The sequence below is a fragment of the Cydia pomonella genome, chromosome 1 (genome assembly GCF_033807575.1).
Source record: "Cydia pomonella isolate Wapato2018A chromosome 1, ilCydPomo1, whole genome shotgun sequence".
Lineage (NCBI taxonomy): Eukaryota > Metazoa > Arthropoda > Insecta > Lepidoptera > Tortricidae > Cydia > Cydia pomonella.
The window spans coordinates 31,631,578-31,658,705 of NC_084703.1; the positions used below are offsets into that span (position 1 = coordinate 31,631,578).

Consider the following 27,128-nt stretch of genomic DNA (forward strand, 5'->3'; position numbering starts at 1 on the left):
TTCTCCACTAGAGCTGAAATAAGCCTCGTTGTTAGTAAATTAACAGAGCTATGTCTAGTTTCCGACTCTGCCCCATTTCGGTTTAACCAGTAACCACCATATACACATAGACCACTAATTAACAGCACTGTTTTCGACGATTTCCTATATCACCAGTTTGTAATGAAACCGGTTTTTTATATATATTGTACACATTCGTGCTCGACGTATGTAAAAAGCCGGAGGTCAGTTATACAGCTTCACCCGTGCTGTTACGAACAGTGTTTATTCAATTAGCGTTCGCCGGATACATGCATATTAAGTATAGCGATTTTTTAAACGTTCCCAAACTATTAGATAGTTGTCATCCTGACCGCCTACGCCTGTACAACGGTAATAGTGGAAATTTTAACGAAAATAAAACTTCATTCGAAGCGGAGTTAAGCTATGGATTATTTAAGCGGGTGGTGCAAGAGTGTCAGGAGGCTCGAAGGCATGACAGCCATCGTGACGGGCAGCAACACAGGAATCGGCAGAGAAACTGCTCTTGATTTATATTTGAGAGGTAAGTAGGTAAAAATCTCTCTTTCTCAAAAGTTTTAGCGCAAAAGAGATTCATGCAGACCTTGCCTTGTGGCCGTTGTTGGTGCGCAATTCCGTATTGATTTTCACTCACGCTAAGTGTGTTATGTCATAAATGACGGGCATTCCTCTATGTACATATGTCTTCGTAGGTATACAAGTCATAACTATTGACAAGAAAATAATAGGTAATATATATCTCTTAAGGACACTGCAGATACCTATTAATTTAATAAGTTACCGTTCCTAAAGTGGCGTTAGATGTAATAGCTACATATGTGACGATCTGTTATTACAACAGGTCGAATTTGGCTCATGTAATCGAAACAGTAGATAAGATTACGAAAACATAGATGATTAAATGATATAAGGGAATGTCAATTTACAACTACCTAAGTATCTTTCTATCTCAATGATTATTATTATAGGTGCTTAATTACCAACAAGTCATAATCATAACAAAAATAATTATTTACTAGAAACCTGTACGGTACGTAGCTTATCTATATTGAAATCTAGATTGTAAGCCAAGCACAAGTAGTATTTAACATTATCAACACGATTATTTAGTGCTTATTGCTTATACAGGATGTTTGTTTAGTCACCTGCAATTATTTACGGGTGAATATACATTTAGGTCATACTGAGCAACTTTTATTATGGGACCAACACCGAAATCGCGAAAAAAAAATTGGCTGTTTCATATGTACATTTTGGCTGTCTGACCTTGACATTTTGGCATGGTAGAGAATTTTTTTTGCGCTTTAGGGGTGGTCTGATACTGAAAATTGTTCAGTATGACCTATATATTCAGCCCATAAATTATTGCAGGTGACTAAATAAACACCCTGTATACCTACTTAACTTTACTTCGCAGGCTGTCGCGTAATTATGGCATGTCGCGATACAAATAAAGCAAACGTGGCCAAATCCGAAATTGAATCTTCACATGAAAGCACTGAAGGAAAAGGAAGTCTGATTGTTCGTAAACTGGACATTTCCAGCCTGAGCTCTGTGCGCGAATTCGCATCACTGATGTTAACCGAGGAGGCAACGATTGAGATCCTAGTGAATAATGCTGGAGTTATGATGGCACCACGGGGTATCACGGAAGACGGCTTCGAAACGCACATGGCGACAAACCACTTTGGACACGCTCTCCTGACGCTCCTGTTGCTGCCTATGCTCACTAATTGCAACCATGCCAGGGTCGTATTCGTGTCGTCAATGGTACATGAGCGTAAGGATCGGATTGTTAATATATTGCTGTCATGTCTCATGTCCTTTCAAGGTGTTTAAACGTTTGCCTGAAAGTCAAAACATCAAATTACCAGGCGCCCTAATCTACCTACTCTACCTAGGTAACATGTAACAGGCATCTCTTCGATTACCTACGCGTAGCTTTATTTCACTTTTATGTTAGGATAATCAACACATGCCTATTAAGTCATACATCTTATATTACCTATATATAAGTTACATAAGTACAACTTACTTATATAGGTACGAGTAAGTATCCTTAACCTAGGACGTGCAGTTCAAATTTACTTAAGAACCAATACATTCTATAACTCTTCTCCTTCCGCACAGACTGTATTAACTAAATGTTACGGTGTCGCGCCACTGCGGTGTGGATGCACCTTTAGTCCCCCCAAAGATTCTGGATTTTTCACCCTGTGTATCGTTTTAGGTCGTTGTTGGGGTCAAGTTCCATGGCGCTGAGTGTATCTACTTGTATGTTTCAGGTGCCGAGCTCGATTTCGGTGATATTAATTTTGAGACTACAACATACGATCCTCTAATGGCCTATTGTCGCAGTAAGGTCGCAAATATATTGTTTGCACGAGTCCTTTCTCAAAAATTGCGGGTAATTATAGATCTTCGCAGTTTAGACAGAAGCATACGAGTATACTATAATACTATATACTAACCTACCTATTCTTCCAAGCCCGGGGGGCACTGCGGCGCCACCGCCAACTTGAGCAAATCAAAGAGGCTTGCTGTACCATACTTTCCTTGAAGCCATTTTCAACCTCCTGTGTAATTTCGTGACATTTAGGTAGGTCGTAACTCATAATATGGCCTACTTATACCGGGTGTGACCTGTAACAGGAGCAAAAAATTAAACTGTAGGCTGTACACTCCACAAACTGACCAACATTTGTTCAGCTTTTTTTGAAAATTATGAATTCTTTAGACTTCCTATTTTTCATACCAATTAAATATTACCTTCAATGTACGCTGTCAACAGTGTAATTGACGTTGATTGTCACGCTTTAAACATAACACAATTCACAATACATTGCGTTTTGAGGAGTGTACAGCAGCCTACAGTTAAATTTTTTGCTCGTGTTACAGGACACACCCGGTATACGAGCCATAAAAAAAGCTAATCTAGCCATAAAAAAAAAACTAAAAATATTGAAATATTTGAAAGATTTAACAGTATAATACTGTGTTATTATAACTATGACAGTACCTACATTTGACTAAAGTGCAGAGTTTGTGAGGTGAACTTAGACGCTTGTGGAGTTAGAAGCTTGGCTCCACATGAGATCAATGGGCCTACCGCGAAAACCGAATTTCGCAAATTGTGGGGATAAAGATCCTCTTTTACTCTCACTGAGACGTAATTAGAGTGACAGAGAAAAATGCCCGCAATTGACGAACTTTCGCGGTTGTAGCCCTGATAACTTTTTGACAGTGCGGGAATATTATGGTCTCGGCTTGGCAACATTTTACATGAAAATGGTTTTCGTGGCATAGTTTATTTTCTTCTTCTTATAGTTCTTATTCTTATTTACTTACTGACAAATTGGGTTTGCCAGACCAGTTTGTATGAATATGGGTATGAGTTAGGTATAGAGGTTAGGGTATGGTAATAGAATACGTATCAGTATATGGTACTAGTATAGGTATTATATGGTATGGGTATGAGTATAGTTTAGGTATGAGTACGATACAGTCGCCATCAGATATCTCTCGAAGCGGCCAAAGTGCTCACAAATGTCTGAACACGCCCCTACTTTCAAGGCGTTTCAGACGTATTCAGATATTTTTGACCACCTATGGTATGGGTATGAGTATAGTATAGGTATGAGCTTAACTAATACCAGAAAAGAAAAAAAAAGGTCTGCCTGCAAAAAGAGATGAGATCCCATTAAAACATTAGGTGTAAAAAGTAGCAAACACGCAACGCAGTTCTACTACAAAAAAGTTTTGAAATGTAATGTTAAAAAAGTCGGTTATTTTAGTCCCAATATTAGATATTTTAATTTTTTTTGTACATAATTATGATTTGGTAATCGCACACAACGCTTTATTCGTACCTAGTCGTATGTATACTCATTGCTAAAGTTGCATGATATTAGGGCTGGCGCTATGTCGTCGACAATATTATTATGTCGTTATATAGCCGCGTCCCCGGTATTGACTAAAATAACCGACTTGGTTTAACATTACATCTCAAAACTTTTTTGTAATAATGCGTTGCGATATTTGCATATTTTTACACGTACTTAGTGTTTTTTATGGGTTGTTATTCTAGGTATCTAGAAGACAAAGCCGCCTGTGCTTTAAATGAAAAAAAAAAAATACTTTTACAAGCTAAAGGTAACCAAGGTATACACTACTTAGACAATACTCAGCATCATCACTTTTTTATGATCAGGATCACAACATAACCAATGTCAGCACATACAGCCTGCACCCCGGCGTCATCAGCACGGAGATCGGCCGGCACTTCAGCGACACGTTTTTCCACGGCACGACATGGGTGTTCAACAACGTGTTGTCCTGGTTCTGCAAGTCGCCGCGCTGCGGCGCACAGACCACCGTATACTGCGCCGTGGACGAACAGTGCGCTAATCAATCTGGACTTTATTACAGGTTCATTTTTTTTTTCCTCGTTCTCCTCAACTTAGCGCTTGTTGCATTTGAAATTGCAACGTTAACCTGAGATTTAGCGTATAAAAGCGACTGAAGGGAAACTAGACCACATTGGGATAAGTCCGATTACTTCACGATGTTTCCGTAATCGCAGAACAACTGTGCGGACGCAGCAACGGTTATGTCTACGAGACACACTTGTCTTTCTAAATGAAAACTCTTCCGCGAAAGAGATTCCATAAAATTTTGTAAGGCGTTATGATATGACTATTACGCTATTATTTTGAACTGAACTTTCTCAGAGAAGTTACATGGCGTTAAACGGAGGTCAAAAGTCAAACTCAAAAGCGCAAATAGGTATTATACCAAACCATCATGTGAGATTGTAGTTGGATTATAGTCAAATGCTTACCTACAAAGGCACATCGACCTTGTAATTGAATAACATACCATAAATTAAAAATGTAAGGTACTAAAAATGCACATTATCTTTTATTTCCTCTTTAGCGACTGTGCGGTAGCAGCCTCGTCAAAATATAGTCAAAACTACGCTTACGCTGAAGAACTTTGGACGGTGACCTTAGCAGCTCTAAAGTTACGAGAAGATACCTTGTTCGGCGATGTCGCTCCACAGAAATAGAAATCGCGGCAGCCATTAATTGTAATGCCGGTAAGAGAATCCTGTTAAAAAAAGAATCAAATTAAGAGCGAAGGAAGAAAAATCATATTGGGTACCTATTCCAAGCGTACGTACAGGGATTTAGTTATTACTAAAAGTATAATCTACTATTATAGTATTTTATGCAACAGTTGTATAAGAAGGGTCAAAAAAGGCGAGTGACGTGAGTTACAATGTGAGCCGGAGCCGAAGGCGTAGGCGAACATTGTAAAGGAATACGCCACGAGCATTTTTTGACCTACTTATACAACGTTGCATACAATATTTTTCCTACGAGTCAACAAAAATAAATCTTAATTTAGGTAAACAAATTACAGCAAAAGTATATAGCCAAGACGCGCGAGCATACCTTGTTACGCGCCCGGCCCGCCCCGGACCGCGGCCGGCCGGTCAGCGACACCTCCTCGTAACTCATGAGGCCCTGGTACTTGCTACTTGCTAAATTAAATTTTTGGACAGTTTTTTCTCAATTTTGGCCACCGTAGCCTACGGAGACTAACAAGCAACGCTAAGCGGTCTTCGTAGTCTATGGGTGTTGCTATATTACGGGTGTCACATGCGTGTTTATGACTTATGAAGTTATTATTTTTACTATGCAACCAAATGAATAGTGTAAGTTGGCAGCAATGCACTTAGTTTAAAACTGTATTCGTTTTGGTTTTGTTAGGTTGGTAGCCATTAATCGCAGTAACGTTATAGCTTATAAAAGCACAAGAGCTTTTATGAGGAATAGACAATATAGACTTTTCTTGAAATCTTTTATGTATGTTCTTATATTCGTGTTAATGAATGCATAAATGACAGATAACAGTAGAGGAGTAGGAAAAAGTAATATTATAAGTAAAATACCTAGTTGGTTACTAAATTCTGTTACTGCAATAATCTTTATCTACATAAAATATATATGCGAACGAAAGTTGAATAAACTATATATTAAAATGAAGTTACACGTTTTGACGACCGGTCTGGCCTAGTGGTTAGTGACCCTGCCTACGAAGCTGATGGTTCCGGGTTCAAATCCTGGTAAGGGCATGTATTCGTGTGATGAGCATGGATATTTGTTCCTGAGTCATGGGTGTTTTCTATGTATTTAAGTATTTATAAATATTTATAAATTATATATATCGTTGTCTAAGTACCCTCAACACAAGCTTTATTGAGCTTACTGTGGGACTTAGTCAATTTGTGTAATGATGTCCTATAATATTTATTATTATTATTATTTCCTTTATTTATCTTTTTCTCTCAGATTAGGCTTTTTACAATATGTATATAAAAGTAAAATATAAAAACACTTACAAAACAATACAAAAGATATAAACACATTATAAAAAACCTAACCTAGGGTGCCGCCAGCAGCGGGGCAGGGCCCAAGCTGCCGGTGGTCAGGGCCGCAGAGAGAGGAACCGCCGGACTATCCGCGCCGTGTCCAAGATCACCGCCTTCTGCATCTGACCCTTGATCCAACCACCTAGCGAGAGTCTCTCAAGGTGTTGGTCGAGACTCTTCGCTATGAGACTGTTCGCTGAAACGACTATCGGGACAATGATCGTCGAATCGACATTCCACATGGCGGTTATCTCGTGAGCCAAGTCTAGGTACTTACTGGACTTGTCCTTCTCGGCTTTCACGAGATTCTCATCATGAGGGATGGTGATGTCGACGAGCACGGCCCGGCGTTGCGATCGATCTATTATCACTATGTCAGGCTTATTGGCTACAATAGTCCTATCAGTGATAATAGATCGATCCCAATAGAGCGTGGCACGACCATTTTCGAGAACTGGCGCACGTGGGTACTTGTAGTACGGTACTTCGCGGTCCACAAGGCCGTATAGAAGAGCAAGTTGCTGGCAAATAATCCTGGCTACGAGATTATGTCTGTGCAAGTACTCGCCGTTAGCAAGATGAGAACAACCGGAAATTATATGCCTGAGTGACTCTCCGGGACGGCGGCATGCCCGACAAATGTCGACCGTACCGTCCTTCAGGATATATATCCGATAATTGTTCGTCATCATCACTTCGTCCGCAATTGCACAGGCAAAACCCTCGGTTTCTCCGAAAAGGTCCCCGAATCGTAACCAGTTCACCGACGCGAGCAGGTCCACGTCGGGTCCCGTGAGGGCCTTGTAGAACCGCCCGTGTAGCACCTTCTTGTTATTATTATTATACAAAATCAGTAATTACGTATGACAATATCATTTAAAATGGCCTCCTCTGGCCTTGACACAAGCCCTCAAACGACGAGGCCAGTCATCAATAGTGGCACGCACGATTGTCACGTCTAATTCCGTCACTGTCTTAACTATGGCCCGCTTGAGGGAGTCAAGATTTGTGTGAGGTTTAGCACAGGCTTTCTCCTCAATAACCTGCCATATGGCATAATCCAGGGGGTTAAAGTCCGGGCTGGAGGACGGCCAGTCTTCGTGGGCAATAAAGTCAATTTTGTTCCTTCGAAACCAGGCTTGAGTTGTTTTTGCCTTATGTGCAGGAGCTGAGTTCTGTTGAAAGACCCATGGCTTGTTTTGAAATAGTGTGGCTTAAGGGCTTCACTATTGGTTCGAGAACGGTTTCCTGGTAAACTTTGGCCCCAGTTTTCACACCTTTTTCACAGAAATGAACCTGTGTTAGCCCTGAGTATGACACACCCAGCCAAATCATCACATAAGAGGGATGATGGCCTCGTTGCACTCTCGGAACAGCCGCAATCGCCTCTTGACTGTTTTTTGCATACACTCTGTCCTTCTGGCGGTTACAACATTCTTCAATGGTAAAAAAAATTTCATCTGTAAATAGTATTTTTCGGTGGCCGTTTTGTGCTTCAATAGCACGCGACTTCTCTCTAGCCTCATAGTCTTTAACCGTCCTTTAACAAATAACCTTTTTGTCTGCGGTAAACGTGTAGTACAAAGTCTTCATTGATAACTTTTTTTAAGGAGCTTCTCTTCACAGACATCTGTATTGCCAACAACTTTTGCTTCCGGACGGGGTTTCTTGTAATTCTCGCCTTCACTGCCTTTATTAGAGCTGGGCTCCGAACGGTGCGTGGTCTTCCAGACCTCTTGCGGACATCGAAGCTCTGAGTACTATTGTATCTATTAATTGTGCGATAAACAAATTGTTTGTTGATTTTTAGGTTTTCAAGCAACTTCAAAATCATGTTTGGCGGGTGCCCACATTTGTGCAACGCAATTACTGCGATACAATTCTCTTTTAGGCCCCAATTCATTATAGATACGACGAGATAAGCGTTATGTGTGGTATATACTCGTAATTATAGCTCCCAAATCCACCACATTATGTCATTTTTTTTTTTCGGTAGCATTTGTTTTAACGGAAATAAAGAGGTTGCAAATCGAGTAACAGAACTTAGTAACTAACTAGGTATATGTTTGTATGTACTTATAAGTATTTCTAATTTAATTTGTTGTGCCACAATTTGTATTAAAACATATCGTAGCGTTTTCTTATTTCTTTTCTATTTATTATTTATTAATTGGTAATCACTTCACTTTTTATCAACATAAAACAGATAGGTACCTTGGCTGACATTTATTTTGTTGTAGATTTTGATAAAATTTGGTAAGTTTGGTTTGATGAGCCTCCTCAGAAGGCTGGCCAGAGCCAGAATCCTAATATAGGACTTAAAGTATGTAATTTTCCGCGGAGTTTCGTAAATTCCATATGCATACGCTTTCGTAACTCAGAGAAAGATTTTTTAGGACATGAGGTGAAATCGCGCTTATATTTTACAGAATAGGGGGAACTCTACAATTCGCCCGATATTATCTAAATCTAACGAATAAACGACAACTAAATAAAAACCGGCCCACCTAAAGTAATTTTCAGATCTATTCAGTTGTTTTGTTTCACTGTTCATGTGAGGAATCATGGGAGACTCAGACTACTATGTCAGTTTTCATCAGTGAAAAAAATGTCATTTTTCGTTTCAAACAATATTTTATTTTTAATTATTGCACATACATTTGTGGGTAACACCTACCCAGGAGGAGGTAGTAGTGATATGGAGCATTGTATAATAATAATTCATTAATCATCTATGGGACTGCGGTTATATACCAACTGATCATATACCTGGACCTTGGAACAAGTTGTATTATTTTATATATAAAATACTCTCACCACTATATATACTATATCAGATTGTATTTATTGCGGCACACCGTGGCATTAAACAGGGATCTTACACACCATGGGGGTTGTAATCGACACAATTTCATGCTTGTGTACTCGGGCGTCCAGTGGCGACGCGTCAAAAAGTCGGTGATAGTTTGAACTTCATTTTTTTCTTGATTTGTAGGAAAATGGGAATAGAATTCATGACCGCCCCGCCACTGGTAGGGTAGGTACCGATACACCAATAATTGAACTGTAAGTATGGCTAATTGTAGCTGTGCTGCGCAGTTGACATACGGGCATCATCAGGGAAGTTAAGCGTACACACAATTTTTGTGACACGCACATATTCTTTTAGTTAATATTCACGTTAGTCACGAAAAAACGCGCATCCATCTTCGCACGAGTTGCACTAACGTTTATAGAGCAAATTTTCCCTACTCGTATGGAACAGTGACATCATAGAACAATAGATTATCAATATCGTAATCCTCAATAGAAAACAGGTTACACAAATTTACCGGGGTACCGCTATTTTATTAATGGCAAGGAGAGAAGGGGCGGGGGCGTTTTTAAGCTAAAAGGGTTTGCGAAAGCTTGAAAAACGCTGTCGTAAACTATGTAATGTAATGAGAATCATTCCATTAAACGATATACTATGCCGCGCCTCAGGCATAACATGACCTTGATAGCGAAACCGACATTGACACGGTGACATTTGTTGCTTCTACGGTCACCCTATAGGTAGTGATGAGCGTGTTGGTTCAAGTATTGACGCGGCAAATACCGTCCGTGCAACGGATTACGTAACCACGGCAAGATGAAATGTCACTAGTCTGAAGAACCGTGATTTGGTATTTGTAATTTAAAGTGACTGGCTATATATTAGGTATTGGCCATGTGCGAATAGCATGTTGGGGCAAATACAAGCGTCAACCACGCCGGAAACTACCAGCAAAGCAATGAGGCCCATACCCGCCAGAGCGGCGCTGCGCAGCACGATAGTGTGAAACCACCGTTAGGAAATATTATCTTAGGTTAGGTACATATTTGGAATGGCCTTGCTGTACAAGTGAAATTTAAGTCATTAATTTATATATTTATCTAATTTAATCTACCGTGAATCATACTGACATTAAGTTCATTTTACGGTTTAACTTACGCCCCAAGCTCCCCAAAAATACGTGAGTTAAACTGTAAAAATAAGCTAAGTAATACGAATACGTCGTATGTTATGATTTTATGAACTTAAGACTACTAAAATATGTTGTAAGAGTGAGCTTTGTCTAACGTCAATCTATTAGTAGTTATGACAAGCAGTGGAGATATCTAGGAAAAAATACTTCGGGAGGCATACCTAAACGTTATTAGGTTAAGATATACACGGGGTAACACGAAGAACCCGAAGATTTTATATTTGTTTGTCGATTTTGTTCACAAACATCTAAAAAAAGCCATCCACATAAACGAAATTTAGTAACTATGTCAATAGTATTAAAGCCCGGGTAACAAATAGGATAGCTTTGATCCCGATTAGCAGGATATTGTTTTAATCTATAAAGTTTTTACAACGGATCACAGATGGCGTTAGCTGTATGCGCGGTACTGTTCAAATGGAGGAACAAATACTGTGCGGCCGAATGCACGCAATAGTTAGTATATAATAATACCCCTAAGCAAGAATGCTTAAAGATCGAACTTTATAAGACTGTTTTTGGAAAAAAGTGACTACTCACGGCACTATTCACGGCTTAAGAGGCTGTCAACACCCAATGTCCTTGAAACTGATGTTACTTAAACAGTTTTTTAAGAAAGACTATTTGTTTTAGTCAAGTAAGAAAAATATATGTTCATATTAATTATATTTCAAAGACCGTGGTTGTACTCGATACACGATTGAACGAAATCGGCTCGATAGAAAATAATTGCAAAGATTGGTCTTAAAATCACAATTAAACGGTTTTGTCTTTATTGTTTTGACTTATGGGTCTGCAATTAAAATCACAATTTCAAAACATTTATATCTAAACCGTGGTTGAGTAAAATATTACACTAATAATCCACTTTTTTTTATTTAAATATTTTTCTTATTATTCCCTTGCCCAGGCCCAGTAACATGCGACAGTGCTATCTCATTTACTCCGATACAAATAGACAGTGTGCGCGCTTTAGGTATTGACAGCCTCTTAAATGCCACCTGTTTGTACATTGGCAGAATTGATCTACAAATTCATTTACATATTTTTTTGATTTAAGGTACATATGTTATTACTATGCATAACAATAACGGAAGATATAATATCAACATAAATGCCTTTTGTTAAAAAAAATTGCTACTTAAAATAAACTGTGCAATAACACACCTAATAAATATTTACACAACAGCACCAAAAGGTCTTGCTTACATTATACAACATCCAATAAATTAAGAAACAACATAAAATGACAGTAATTCTGTCAATTCATATCAAACTTGCACAAGTTTAAAATTAGTTTCTAGTAGCAGCTGATTGTTACTCTGTAGGAATACCACAACTGGCCGCCATACTAACCATGACCAAAGCCGCATGAGCATTATTCAACACTATTGCACAATACCAGTTAGAAGAGATAAGAAGAGTTACTCATGGGCCACTTGCACCGGCAGGCGTCCAGTTGCGGTCAACTGAACTATGATAACTGAATCCATTTAGTTTACAGCTATATAAGTTATGCCTGTATGATTAAAAATAATCAAACAATTACTATTAAAGCATTAGTAAATACACTATTACTTCAGTTAACCAGACAGAACAAAGAATGGCTGTTATTAGAGGAAAATTTGGTTTCACCATTAAATAGAAAGTTAGATACATATAACTGCTTCGAATAATAGATTTGTACACAATAATGTTGTGCTTCAGTGAAGTTGTTAAGCATCATACACAACAATACATAAAGCTGACTAGGCGTACAGCATTTTCCTAAATACCTCATAAGAAGCGTTTATTATTCCCCAACTTAGGAATGCTCTAGAAATGTTAAGAAGAGCTCCATGGTAGAAATTCGCAAATTTAGAGCCTCTTTTGCGTAAAATATATCTAAATTCATATGCCACTGTCCTATGTTGTCCTCCTAATTCACATTGCATTGCGATTTTAATGACATTGAGGGGATAAAATAAAGTACTCAGAAAAGCACCGATAGTTGCACCTGCCAAGAAGTCCTGAAGGCTTTTATAAAGCACTCGCTCTTGCGGCGGCAATAGAAGCCGTACTTCATCACGTATTATAAAAAACATAGCATTTGAGGGACCATTTCTCATCAATATGGGAGTGAGCCCTCGGTAAAATTCTTTAATCCCATACCTACCAGCAATGTGACGAGTCGCATGTGCTGTGTTTTTGAATTCCTTATGAAATTTAGGGTGGATAAGTAAAGTTTGAATCCTTTCAAATGGCATGAGGGTTGCTTCAACACAACCGGCCACCAAGCCTGCTACTGATTTGGCAATGTAAGGATTGACACAGTGATTCAGTTGAGGTTGCAGAACTTCATTGTACACTCCAAACATGAGGGACATGGACACGGAGCGCTGCAGGAGGGGTGGCAGCATCCCACGGTACAGATAAGCTGCACCTTCTTTTTGTAATTGATTTAAGGCAAAAGTTGTTTCAACTCCATGCATCATCTGGAAGGATAAAATAATATGTAAGGACTAGGCTTGCATGAAAGTCTGTAATTCTACATTTTCATCCACTGTCATTATACTGCTGCTGCATTCGTTTTTGACGACCGGTTTGGCCTAGTGGGTAGTGACGTTGCCTACGAAGCTGATGGTCCCAGGTTCAAATCCTGGTAAGGGCATTTATTTGTGTGATGAGCATGGATATTTGTTCCTGAGTCATGGGTGTTTTCTATGTATTTAAGTATTTATAAATATTTATATATTATATATATCGTTTTCTAAGTACCCTCAACACAAGCCTTATTGAGCTTACTGTGGGACTTAGTCAATTGGTGTAATAATGTCCTATAATATTTATTTATTTATTTATTTATTTATATAAGATTTTCATGTGTACAATTTGTACTTATCCCAATTTTAACATGTCCAAACATTACTTAGAAATTATTCTGACAAATAGGACATCTTAAAAAATTCTAAGTACCAAAAAAACCTTGATTTTGTGAATTTGGCAACATGTATGTTGAGTACTAAAGTACACTATTGTTATGATTATACAAAAAAAAATTACAAAAAAAAAAATGAATAAAATTTTTTTTACAGGACATTCTCAATACTTTGTAGAATTTGTCAGAGACAGGTCGAATACTTCTGAGGATAGGGATACATAGAAGAAAAAGAGGGAGGCCTTTAACCAGCAGTGGGATAATATGGGCTCATAATAATAAATAATAATGATAATGTTGAATTTGTAGACACACACATGAAGTAATGTGTGTCCTTTAGGAGAGCATATGTATAGTAAGAGCCCTTAGCCAACACCAATCACAGTCAGAAGAGAAATATGAATGACAAAGAGATTAAGTACAAGAGTTTCACACTAGACCTCTTATCTTAGAAGTAATAATGTCCATGTAGGTACCTGTCTAAATATGAGTTTGTTAAGAGGATAGCTAATGATGATGTTGCAGAAGGCGGCGCCGCCGCCGCACACGAACTCCTTCCAGTGGGTGGCATCAGGCAGTGGCTCTCCACTTTCACACCCGGTCTCCAAAGGCTGAACCCCTGCCATTGCTTTGCCTTCTTTCACATAGTTACAATCCAATCTCGGCAACTTCTACCTGTACGACAGACGGATAGGAGGTTACATACTTTGTGAGGTTAACAGAAACGAAACAGAAGAACTTAACAACTCTGTAGGAGTTAATAATATTTAACTACAAAATTTAAGCTCCTAAATACACTTAACTTACAATGGTGTTCGTTGCTTGCAGCACTCTTGTAGACACCGTTAATACAGAAAGTAAGAAATAAAAGAACAATTAATTATGTAAATCGTTACGTGTAAAATGGGAAATACTAATTCCTCGATGTCAATGCCATACTTTACGTCACCGAAAGTTATAATCTAAGCTTCGGTTTTCTTGGAAATATGAAGTCCCGAGGATGATAAGCAAAAAAACAAAGTATATAAATAGTTTACAATTTTCTGAAGTGTGTTTTGCTTTGTAGCACTATTCTAAATTAAAAGCTTTGAGTCACTTTAAAGGCGCTAGTTCGCGCAGTGCTACTTTAATCATCATCATATCATATGAATTGAATTGACATTTGTCAAAATTGTCACTGACAGTGCCAATTACATCCACACTCGCTATTGCTCGATGTCAGGTGTCAGGCCCGACGTCGGGCCCGAGCAAGAGTATTTTTCCGTTTCACCAATTATCAGCACATCTTTCACAATATTTGACATGTAAAAAATACGTGTAGAAAATAAGTCATAAGTTTTGGTCATAATTCAGTCTATCAGGAAGACGGCAGGACCTGGCAGGGCCGAATAGAACCACTGCATACGGAACAATACAGAACAACATGGAAATCCATGAAAGAGTCATATGTTCAGCAGTGGACGCAAATATTCTGAGAAGAAGAAGAAGAAGAAGAAAAAATACTTTGTCACTAATTGCCAAAAATGTGCAATGTTTGATATTTTGTGTGCGATGTGCTGATATTACGTGAAACGGAAAAATACTCTTGCCCGGGCCCGATATCGGGTCTAGTCTAGTTGATAGGAATATATAAAGTTATGTTATATAATGGTTATCTATACATTTTAGGTAGATCCGAACCTTTCAAGTAAAATTAAAATTGTAAAAAATGCAGAGACTTTATCGATATGACTTTACCGTTCCTATGTATATTACTTACTTTACTCTTTGCTTTACCGACAATCCATCTTTAGGAATATTTTACCTATGATCAAGTTAATGTCAACTGTCATTACCGTCGACAAAACGTCACTTCAGCCGATTTGGTCATCAAATAGATGCCGTTGCCGCTGCTTCTGTGTTTATTTTCACTCGATAAATTCTGATAAGTTAACCCATAAATTGCGATGGCGGCACTGCTTAAGAAGAGGGCTTTGGCTGAATACAATAAATCTTTTCAGGTAGTTGAGTTCATAATTCAAAAAGAAAAAGTAGCCTTTCGCGTGCAATGTAGTACACTTAAATAAGCATCGTGTATATGAATAATCGTTATTTTCAGGATGGTCCGCCATCTAAAAAGTTGCACATAGTTAAGAAGCCACTTATAGGAAGTTCTGCTGCTGCATTCGTAGGTTTACTAGAGAAATGTAAGTCTAGTGAAGAGGCGCTGCAGCTGTTGCTGCGCATATCGGACTGCCTGCAGTTCCAGGAATCTGATGTAGAGGAGGCCATCAAGAAGCTTTCAGAGCACTTTCAGTCGGAAGAAGACTCTGTGGTTAGAGTCAAGATACTGTGGCTATTCTGTGACATCGGGCTAGAGTGTCCTGTTGCTAACCTCAACAACTTGATTGATCTGACCACACTCCTCATCAAGAATGAGACATCACACAAGGTATTGTTTTGTTTTGTGCTTACATTCTTGCATATTTTTTATTATTTTATTATTACAATGTGTTTTGGAAACAGGCTATACTAAGAAGACTGAAGACCGTATTATACAAAATTATTCAGTTATCATTTGTCAGCAACGGCAAAATATTAAAAAAGAAAAATTTAAAATTTAAACTGTTTATTTCCACGAAAAATTACAAGGAAATATTATATACTTAGTACTAATCTCACGTTTTAAAGATTATCTTGATTAAGGAACTGGGGATGCAACCCCTGTTTATACTAACAACTTACAAAATTAAATGTTAGTGAGTCTTTTCACATGTAAATCTATCAGTGCTTTTTTAACAATAGTTTTAGTATTATTTGGTTTATTAATTATGTTATTAATTACATCAGAGGCAAAGCTGTTCAGAGTTTTTGGTATGTAAGAAGACCATAACCTATTACCATACTCATAGTTATTTTTACATGTTATGAAGTTAGGTTCATAGGTTAGGTTCTATGAACGTTCTTTGGTCAATAGTATCTATTCAGCTCTCCCAAATGATGCTTGTATTCTAAAATTACAGTCATTTTAGCCTTATCATATACACTGAACATTCTACATTTGATTTTGGGATTGATTATCACAGCATTCAAGATATCACAGCAGAGAGACATTTCATCACAAAAATAAATATTGTATAGAACAAGATGAATACTTTTGGACACATAGTTGTTTTTTATTTTATTTATTAAAGTTCCAATTAATTTTTAAAAATTCACATAGTTCCTTGTTTACTTACTGCTAAAGTGATGAATGGCTTAATTACAGCAAGGGTTCGGACTTATTAAACTAATTTATATAACAAAGCAAATATATGTTAAAAGCTTTTATTTAACTTGCATTGTATGTATGTATGTTTGTTCGGGTGGAATCTTGCAACTCAATTTTGAAGCAGATATCTTCAGCCGATTCAGCTGAAATTTTGTATACACGTTTAGTTTGGATGACAATGCATGATAAATTATGTGATGTCATTCTAAATCCAACATGGCGGACCATTCAAGATGGCGGAACAGTTATTTTTAATGCACTTCTACAATATGGGTATCAAATGAAAGGGATTGTTGACAATAACTCGAAATAGTACATTACGATACAAGTGCGAAAAATAGGAAATTCGAAACGAGTGGCGATAAATTAAAACACGACCGAAGGGAGTGTTTTAAATCGACACGAGTTGCGAATTACCTATTCGCACATGTATCGTACAACGTTTTACAGTACATATGGCCCTTTAAATGTTCGACACAGTAACGTAATATGTTAATTTTCGCACTAGTGTGGTAAAGTAGCACCATATGTACTGTAAATATATGTGACGTTATTCTAAATCCAATATGGCGGAACATCCAAGATGGCGGAATAGTTATTTTTAATGCACTTCTACAATATGGGTATCAAATGAAAGGGATTGTTGAGAGTAACTCAAAATAACTAAAAAGTAAAAAATAAAATAAAAGTAAAAAAAAGTTTTTAATAAAAGCTTTTATTTAAATGCTCTAAAAAGAAGTAGATAAAATTTTCCTTTAAAATTTTAATCATCAACTTATAACCTCATTATACACAATTTATATGTTCATAAAAGCTTGTCGCAAGGGTAGGGTTGCCAACTATTTTTTGGTGAAATATAGTATTTTCCAGAATAAGGCATTCAAAATATAGTACATTTCAAAAAATATAGTACTTTTAGATAAAATGTTTAACATAAGTGTAATATACGTTTAATCATACTTACTAGCACTCTGTTAAGATTCCTCACGCCATTTTGTCTTCATACTTGAAATAATTTTATTTGATTACAATTAAATTGATAATCGATCTTGAACAAATTAGAAGGATGTCGGAAATATAGTATTTTAGCGTACTATATATTTTTTCAATTGTATATAGTACAGAGAGCTAAAATTTAGTACAATACTATATAATATAGTACGGTTGGGAACCCTAATCAAGGGTAATTTATTTCTAAAATATAAAGTACTTGCCCTTCTTATACTGTTAAATAAATTTCATTATCGTAGAACAATATTTATCTCAAAAGGAGTTGTGAAAATTGAGTATTTCGAAAAATGGTCGACTTTGACCCATGTGGAGTGAAATATAAAAACTGAAATTTTCTGAAAAAAAAAATAGTTTTCTTTAACTACAGTCAGTTATTATTATTCTGTTATTTTTACTCATTTGTGAAATATGATTTTTTAAACTGCTAATTTCATGCTATAACAAGAATTCAAATATTTTTACATTTGGTATACTTTGGTAACTCTTCTATTTATGGCAATTGTTGAAACAAAAAAACATTAAATATAAGCCAAAGGTGAACATTTTAGATGGCCACCATTTTGTTTATAGGTGGTTTAGCTAACTTTTGTCGTAATATACATAAAGCTAATTTCATACCTAATCAAATAAAGAAACATTTATTTGGTTACCTATTCTAAATCAAAAATTAGAGCACATTATGTACAAGCAGGAATATGACCCGATTTTTTCCTTTAAATGGGCACTGCTCGGAAATTTGAAGATAAAAAACAAATGGTAGTGGTATAACACTTCGTATCATAAAGGTTATCCTCAATTTTTATCAGTTTATTAGAAATTCATGCAGTACACTTTTTTTTTTAATTTGTCGAAATCAGATGGAATGTACTTTAGTTATTCAATTGTACGTACTTTCAGTGGTGGATGAAAAAAAATTGCTGACATTTTCCATAATTTCTCAATGTGCTTGCATTAGTACTTCGGCTCAAAAATTGAAAAAGTTTAAGTTTCCACACCAACAGTTTTACAAAGTTTTAATGGTTGTCCTCTGAAGCAAGTATCCGCTACTGCTCCGCCATTTTCGAAATCTAAAAATAGAAATTTCTATCCAGTTGCTCTTGGCCCCTTTTTACCACCTGTTCCATTAACATGAGCTTATAAGAAAAGGTCCTGCTAAATTTAATTTTTAACTAACCAGTCAGGTAACTGACAGCAGTAGCCAGTTTTTAATTGATGGATTGGCTTTGGATTTGGGTTGAAGAGCCCATTAAATCTATATTAAGCAATTTCTTACTCAACAAAAATTTTCTTTAGGTCATAGCGCAAGGTCTCGCCACCTTACTAAAACTGGGAGGTAAACTGTCCGATGACAAGATCCTCATGATGCGGCTGGTGTCCGTGGCCCGGGAGAACCTGAAGGATACGAGCCACCAGGTGAAGTGCCGCTGCCTCCAGCTCATCAGCGAGCTCTACCCTCTGTGCCCTGAAATCGACAGAACATTAGAAACCATAGCTGAGGCTGATGCTGTGGTTAAACTACTTGCGGAGTATTCTAATGCTGAGGTAACTATAATTACTTTAACTATAGAACTATAATATTTTGATGAAATTTATTATTTTAATATCTTCTTCTTCTTCCTTGTCACTTCCCATTATTTGGGGTTGGCTCTCCTTCTAAGGCGCCAAGATGGTCTGTCCTGGATTGTCGCATCTGTAATTTGGGCTCGCTCCAAGTTGCGGGTTATAGTAGCCAGCCACGTGGTTTTCGGTGTTCCACTGCCTTTTCAGGTGCATGGTATTGTCAGCGCCTTCCTGACCGCGTGATCTTCGGAACGTCTCATTATATGGCCATACCATCTAAGTTGGCTTTCGGTGATCTTATCTGTGATGGGCGGAACTTTTTAACTCTCCCTGATATACTCGTTTCGTATTTTATCGAGTCTTGTTACGCCTGCTGGCCATCTCAGCATCTTCATCTCTGCAACATGGACTTTGTTTACGTACACCTTTTTAATAGCCCAGCATTCAGTCCCGTACATTAAGGCAGGTCTGACAGCTGATTTATAAACTTTCCCTTTTACCCTAAACGGCATTCTAGGGTCGCAAAGAACTCCCGTAAGGGACCTCCATCTTTGCCAAGCAGCATTCACTCTATGTGAAACTAATTAAACTGAGTGACTTTGGGTAGTGGCTCTCCTTTGATGTAAATTGTGCTGGAAGTTGAGGTGTTCAGTTTTAGTTCTGCTGATGCGAAGACCGCTGGTTTCGAGGACGTGTCTCCAGCGCTCGAGAGTGATTTGTAGCTGTTGTGCACTGTTGTTAATAAGGACAATATCATCTGCATATAATATACACCAGGGCAAGGGGGACTGGATGTCTCTGGTAAGAAAGTCCATAACTATGTTGAAAAGTAGAGGGCTCACGGGGGAACCTTGATGGACGCCGACTAAGCTTTTTACTTTCGTACTACTCCGAATGTACATGTCCTGAACAAGAACTACGTAATGTTCCGGTATTCCTCGATCCCTAATTGCTTTCCAGACTAGATCTCTTGGAACCCGGTCAAAATCCTTTTCAAGGTCAATAAAAATCATATGTATATTTTCATAGTTTGACCGGTATTTGTCCATAATGATACTGATGCCTTGAATGGCATCAATCGTAGACTTCCAAGGAGTAAAGCCGTACTGGTTTTCGGATATTGACACTCACTTAAGGAAGCGGTGGTTCAATATTCTCTCCCATATTTTGAGGGTATGAGAGGTAAGTTTTATCCCTCTGTAATTTCCACAGATGCTGACGTCACCCTTGTTTTTAAAGAAAGGCACTATCTAACTTTGACGCCATATCCCGGGATTTGATTTGAGACAAGGATAGCATTGAATAACCTGGCAAGCCAGATAAATCCTACTGGGCCCATCCGTTTCCACATGTCAGAAGGAATTTCATCAGGACCAACAGCTTTACGGTTTTTCATTTCTTTTTTCATAATAAAATATTTATTATTTTATTATGTAAAAGAGAAATCAGTCTAGCCATGTTTTGTTATAAATCATTGGCAAAGTTTTCTTGATTACCCAATATTTATTACTGTCTATCTGTTCTTTAGTAGTCTTTTAATTTAAATTAATAAGATCAGTCGATTTAAGCCTAGTGAGTTAACTTAGGAGTGTATATGTTTTAGGAAACCCTAAAATGGTAACTCTCTCTAAAATAATATATGTTTGTGATATAATATAAAAAGTTGTAATATGAAGAGATAATATGTTTAGATGGAAATGATTATAAACCAGGTAAACGACCGAGTCAAGTATTTGTCACAACCAGATGAGATCAATGTTGACAATGAGGTTGAATACCAGCAGAGGACAGATTATAAAGGTTTGAATTCGTTGGGAACCGACAGCAGGGATTGCAGCAACATCTGCACTGCACACTGCTGCTTTGAGAGTTTATTACTCATTGTTATATTAATGAACAGGACGCGCGTGTGCGGTGCGAAGCATTCCAGTCACTGCTGACTTTCCACGAGCGCGGGCACGTGCTGAGCGCTGTGCACTACGAGCAGGCGTGCCAGGCGCTCAGCGACGACTACGAAATCGTGCGCGAGGTCGCCCTCAAACTCGTCTGGCTGCTAGGAAACAAGTATCCGGAGAAGTATGCATCTTTTAAACTTTTCTCTAGGTAACTTGAAGGAGGGTTAACTGCGACCGAGAAATTGTGCTTCGCATGCATCAAAGTGCATATAGAGTGGGTTAATAAAATTTAATATTATAACTAAGTATACACCGTGTTTTTTTTAATTCCGTTAACTTCAAGGTATGGATAGTACGTTAAAGGAAACTAAATAGCATAGTTAATTTTTAAAAAAATGTATCTTTTTATTATTTTATTTTTGTAAAAATATTTTATAATTGCATATAGCGTTGTTGTAACACGGGCATTACATTTAACCTAACCAAACAATTGAAAACTGTGACATATCAATGTCATTTCGAACATCGGTCGTCCGAGATACTCGTAGTACGTTTAGTAGCAAATGTATAACCCCATACTAAACATTTAAGGGCCTTATAAGATAAAAATATATTGTTTTTACTTTCCGAAATGGATTTAATTAGAATACCGGTGTCTTTGAGAATACCTTTGAAATTAAGGGAAATAAAAAAAAAACACAATGTTTTTGTAAATCCAATTCTCTTAAGTTTCAATAGAATTAAGTTAAATAATACATAAAGTAGTACGTCACATTGGAATCGAGGTTTGAAATAGGTTTACGTTGCAGGCATTAAGTTGCTTAGAATAAGCACATCCTCGATCACTTTACACCTTGTCCATAATATGAGATCCCTAGCGGCTTTCATGTTGATTGTCACAATGTCAAGGTATGAAGGACCCAGAAATCAAATTGCTAAACCGAATGGGCAATATGAAGGTAGCGTAAATGGTATGATCTATCTTCACGATCCGTCGTTACAAACCGATCAAAACGATAAATTAAAAGTGTATGTTAATATCGTTAACGATTTACTTGATCGAAGACGATATCGGAAATCGTAACAAAAACCCGTACTATCATGAATATCGTAACGATGAATCGACATTATATGGCTCTTTGCGACCAACGATTTGGTTTTTATCTCATTCTTGACGCAGGCGCCGCACGCGCTGCGTCCCTCGATCGCGCATCGATTGTAATGACGAGTTGCTCCGTGTATGGGTGTTGCATCCCTCGATCGTGTATCGATCGTAACGACCAATCGCTATTTGTGTTGACAGGAATTTTCGAAGCGACCGATATTCATAATTTTCGTCAAATTGATCGAAGTGATTAATCGTACTATGAGTGAGTGGACCCCCTAACAGTAAGGTGTTTGCGCAGCACAATCACGATGTCGGATGGCGAGACGAAGATGCGCATGGTGGACGACGCGTTCATCCGCATCTGCTCGGCGGTGAACGACCTGTGCATGCAGGTGCGCGCGCTGGCCTGCTCGCTGCTCGGCACCACGCGCGGCGTCTCCGACCGCTTCCTGCTGCAGACACTCGACAAGCAGCTCATGAGTAACATGAAGGTATCGTCTCTAATCTGGCTGCGTAGCCAACGTGCCAATCGTTAACGTTCTGTGGCGTAGAGTAGTCATCTCTCTATCACTCTTTCATATTAGTTCGACAGTGACAGTTGCGTTTCGTTGGCTACGGAGCGTTAACTATAGGCACGTTGGCTACGCGCCCAGGGAATATATCTTAATTTTGATCTCCGGTTAGTAATTGTTTTACAAAGGGGTTTTTTTGTTTATCCCCTCTTGCTAATATTGATACCCGAAAAATCTGAATTATTTCACGATCGTAGCTTAATAATTGAAATTACTAACTGTAAAATATTTCAAATTAAATTGAAATGAACATTATTCAATATTTATCGTAAAATCATCATTTAAAAGTCAGTTCTACGTGCTAACTAGAGGAAATAACTCAAAATTTAAATAAATAAAATAAATAAATAAATATTATAGGACATTATTACACAAATTGACTAAGTCCCACAGTAAGCTCAATAAGGCTTGTGTTGAGGGTACTTAGACAACGATATATATAATATATAAATATTTATAAATACTTAAATACATAGAAAACACCCATGACTCAGGAACAAATATCCATGCTCATCACACGAATAAATGCCCTTACCAGGATTTGAACCCGGGACCATCGGCTTCGTAGGCGTGGTCACTACCCACTAGGCCAAACTGGTCGTAAATTTGCATCAGATTATTTTGCTACTCTTGTGGGTGAAATGCAATGCTCATCCGTTTTTGAAGTACAAAGACAGCCTTTAAGAACTAGTGTGATGATAGTACATTACGATACAAGTGCGAAAAATAGGAAATTCGAAACGAGTGGCGATAAATTAAAACACGACCGAATGGAGTGTTTTAAATCGACACGAGTCGCGAATTACTTATTCGCAGATGTATCGTACAACGTTTTACAGTACATATGGCCATTTAAATGTCCGACACAGTATGCTAATTTTCGCACTAGTGCGGTAAAGTAGCAACATTAGTACTGTAAAATATATTAGTAATTCTTTAAAAAATCCACATTTCACTTAATAAGGCTTTATATTTATTTATTTACAAATACCTTAGCTTCGTGTACTGATACAACTTTTTGCGTAGTGCGTAGGTATTTTTACAATATCGCAGATAGAGCTCTACACCGAACTTGGTTTATTTGTAATTTAAACTTTTTTGTTAGGTCTTAAAATAGTGAATTAGAATATCATATAGGTAATATGTAGGTACTTGGATATTTAATCTAAAGTTGTTTTGCACATAAAACGAGCGTGCCACCTGGACAGGGTGGGTACAAGCTATTAGTGGTATGTTGGCAGAGGAAGCGCACGGCGCACGAGCGCGGCGCGGAGCTGGTGCGGTCGGGCGCGTGGGCCAGCGGGCGGCGCTGGGCCGACGACGCGCCCGGCCAGCTGGTCGAGACGCACGCCGTGCAGCTGCTGCCGGGCGGCGCGGCCGGCGCCTTCGTGCACGGGCTCGAGGACGAGCTCATGGGTCACTACTTTTATTTTATTTTATTTGGTACATGGAAAACTAAAAACCAACCATTGGGTGTGATCAAGAATAGTCGGTTTTGACTTATTTGTTTGTTCGTTCGTAATAATGCCCTTATTGTCGATGGCGCTTACGCCATTATCAACGATGCTCCCATATAATTACAACGCTGCGCTGCGCAGTGCAGCGTAAGCGCCCTCCACAAAAGATCTAGGTTTCATAGATAACGTCACAATTAATTCAATTAACAATTAATGAGATAAATTTCATCCAAGTTTATTTCTCCTTAACTATTTTAGTTTTTGCACTTGCACCGGCAAAACAGTTTAAATATTTTTGATCACTTTTAAGGCAGTTCACTGAAACACTAATCGACATATAGTTATGACATACTATACTGTTTATATTAGCATTAAACTCAATCAACAACAAAAAATCCACCTTTTTCCAGTGGTAACTACTGGTGTCGAAATTTCATTAAAAACTAGGAATGATTGTGCAGAGGTCCGCACGGCAGCAGTGGACGCGGTGTGCCAGCTGTCGATGGAGAACGCCGTGTTCGCGACCACGTCGCTGGACTTCCTGGTGGACATGTTCAACGACGAGATCGAGGACGTGCGCCTGCGCGCCATCGACAGCCTCACGCGCATCGCGCACCACATCGTGCTCCGCGAGGACCAGCTCGAGACCATCCTGGGGGCCCTCGAGGCAAGTACCATGCATTCCGTGCCTACAAAATGTTACCATGTTACCATCATTACTTCCAAGCCATTTGTCTTTCTATTTCCTTGAAACTCGTCATGTAAGTGAAGGTCGCACACTACGTAGGACGTAGGTGATAACCGTTTTGAACTTCGTTGATAATACCAAATACGGTAGCCCTAAAATGTTTTTGCAATTCACATAATCGTTATTTCAAGTAATCGTTTTTAATTTATGGTCAATATTAACACAGTAAGGAAAATAGTAGTAAAATCTTTAAATTCCGTTGAAATATTCATGTTTGTAGCATCCAACACATCCAGCTTTAAAATAGTGTAAACAGCTAACCATGGCTAGAGTCAGACCAAGATAAGTTGGCAGCGATTTTGATAGCGCAGACAGTGCACGGGTTATTTTAAATGTCAAACTTCTATGAACTTATGACGTTAACTTGACACTTGCAGCGTCTAGGCCATCAAAATCGCTGCCAACTTATCTTGGTCTGACTGTAACTTTTTCTATTAAAAGCTTTGTATTACAGTGTATCAGCCAAAACCTTTATGACAGAACTTATGACCTGACTAAGTATTGTGATACTCTAATATGTTTATGAATATTCTTCTTGTAGTATTCTATGGACCCATTTGCATGCTGACAAAAACGGCTAGGACATGTAACTTTTGTAACACCTTTTATGTAAACCCTTTTTATGTGCAAATAAATGATTATGATTATGTATAGTAGCTAATGTTAACCAGATACATATGGTTTTACTCTACAGGATTTCTCGATGGACGTCCGTGAAGGGCTGCACAGGATGCTCGGCGCCTGCAGCGTTTCATCCAAGACTTGTCTCGAAATGTGCATCGACAAAATACTGGAAAACCTTAAGAGATATCCTCAGGTACGTTACCTTAGTGTTTATCAAATAAATATTTAAACTAACGTCTTATTTTTTCAGATTCGTCTGCTTAACTCATTTTTGACCAAACAGGCATTTTGCCTTGTATGTAGGTATCTATCCGCAATGTCTGTATATTTATTAAATCGTATGTAGATCAACCCTTTGACCGCCAAAGACGAAAACAGATACGCGTAGCTACAGCCAAATCAACCTTCGTGCATTCCGACAAGGTTCACGATAACGTGGCGCGCACGATAGGCGTGACTTTCAAAGGGTTAACAATGCTCTAGCTTTGTGGTCAAAGTCCTGCTGGTGCTACCTTCTCTTGTTTTGTAAAGTCATCATCTTATTTTTATGGTAATGAAGGTATGCAACGATATATTTGGCCGCTACGATCGAACTATGTATTTATTGGTGACCGCACCGTGTGCAGGACAAGCGGTCCACGTTCCGCTGCATGCAGCGCATGGGCGGCGCGCACGCCACGCTGGTGCTGCCGCTGACGGCGCGCCTGCTGGCCGTGCACCCCTTCTTCCACATGCCCGAGCCCGACGTCGAGGACCCGGCCTGTATCCTTTACCACGACTCATAACTACAAGTTCAAACGCTGGGGGCTACTTACTTTACACTTGCATGTTCAGATTGATTATGGTGTTGAAGGTGTCAAGGGAAATCCCACGCTAGTTATTAAAAGCGTTGCGTTCCATGAATGAGCCATGAATGAAACTATCAATTTATTTGCAAAAGAGTAAGTATACAAAAATTAAGAATTACGTTAGAAACTGTAAAGCTTTATATTACTTTGTATTAGTTATAAGACTTATAAGCATATTCCTACGCTCTTTCGCGTCATTATTAGAACGTTTGTTTAACTTATAAACCGCGTACATTAGTGTCATCCGCGCATTATATAATTCCTGAGCTGCGCAGATATGTGCGTCCTGATCCTGACGTTGAACGCGGCGGCTAAGTGCACCACCATGCTGCCGCTGTTTGAGGAGCACACCATCAAGCACTACACCTACCTGCGCGACACCATGCCACACCTCGTGCCGCACCTGCCCATAGGTAATGTATACACATCTGTGGGGGCGCCACTGTCGCTGCACATTATGCGATGACCGAATGAATAGCACTGATGCAAAAAAAATTTGGCCACAATTTCACTATTCGGCCGAATACCGAATAGTACGTTAACACGTAGATAACGGCAAACGAGGGGTAAAAAAAGTAACAAACTACAAGTAATCAATAGGTAAATCTTTCAGACTACGTTTATATTCATAGATAGTACAAAAACATGACAAAAAAAATTATACCAATTTTTTT

At 38.3% G+C, this 27,128-nt stretch overlaps 3 protein-coding genes across 6 annotated transcripts in view; 2 read left to right on the forward strand and 1 right to left on the reverse strand.

Moving 5' to 3' along the window:
• Window positions 1-248: 248 nt before the first annotated feature.
• LOC133528646 (retinol dehydrogenase 11-like) lies at window positions 249-17,300 on the forward strand. 4 transcript variants are annotated; one of them, XM_061866112.1, is made up of 6 exons: window positions 249-544; window positions 1,439-1,801; window positions 2,307-2,428; window positions 4,232-4,449; window positions 4,957-5,119; window positions 13,907-14,057. In XM_061866112.1, exons 1-5 carry the CDS (start codon window positions 427-429, stop codon window positions 5,087-5,089), a joined length of 954 nt encoding a protein of 317 aa, XP_061722096.1. In that variant the 5' UTR covers window positions 249-426; the 3' UTR covers window positions 5,090-5,119; window positions 13,907-14,057. The 4 variants fall into 4 exon arrangements, 3 of the variants coding, with proteins under 3 accessions (XP_061722096.1, XP_061722088.1, XP_061722105.1); XR_009801029.1 differs by lacking the exon at window positions 13,907-14,057 and adding an exon at window positions 16,945-17,300 and having other exon boundaries at window positions 250-544; window positions 4,957-5,956; XM_061866104.1 differs by lacking the exon at window positions 13,907-14,057 and having other exon boundaries at window positions 250-544; window positions 4,957-8,597.
• LOC133528667 (mitochondrial nicotinamide adenine dinucleotide transporter SLC25A51) lies at window positions 9,072-14,505 on the reverse strand. Its single transcript, XM_061866132.1, has 3 exons — window positions 14,189-14,505; window positions 13,858-14,056; window positions 9,072-12,938 (listed from the first exon to the last, which is right to left on the reverse strand). Exons 2-3 carry the CDS (start codon window positions 14,005-14,007, stop codon window positions 12,213-12,215), a joined length of 876 nt encoding a protein of 291 aa, XP_061722116.1. The 5' UTR covers window positions 14,008-14,056; window positions 14,189-14,505; the 3' UTR covers window positions 9,072-12,212.
• LOC133528511 (integrator complex subunit 4) overlaps window positions 15,196-27,128 on the forward strand; it is a 28,162-nt gene continuing 16,229 nt past the window's right edge. The window contains exons 1-10 of the mRNA XM_061865902.1: window positions 15,196-15,381; window positions 15,480-15,812; window positions 18,936-19,184; window positions 21,103-21,278; window positions 22,504-22,696; window positions 24,019-24,193; window positions 24,696-24,901; window positions 25,677-25,799; window positions 26,233-26,368; window positions 26,730-26,867. Coding sequence (XP_061721886.1) covers window positions 15,328-15,381; window positions 15,480-15,812; window positions 18,936-19,184; window positions 21,103-21,278; window positions 22,504-22,696; window positions 24,019-24,193; window positions 24,696-24,901; window positions 25,677-25,799; window positions 26,233-26,368; window positions 26,730-26,867 — 1,783 coding nt within the window. The 5' untranslated portion in view covers window positions 15,196-15,327. The remainder of the gene's footprint in view (window positions 15,382-15,479; window positions 15,813-18,935; window positions 19,185-21,102; window positions 21,279-22,503; window positions 22,697-24,018; window positions 24,194-24,695; window positions 24,902-25,676; window positions 25,800-26,232; window positions 26,369-26,729; window positions 26,868-27,128) is intronic.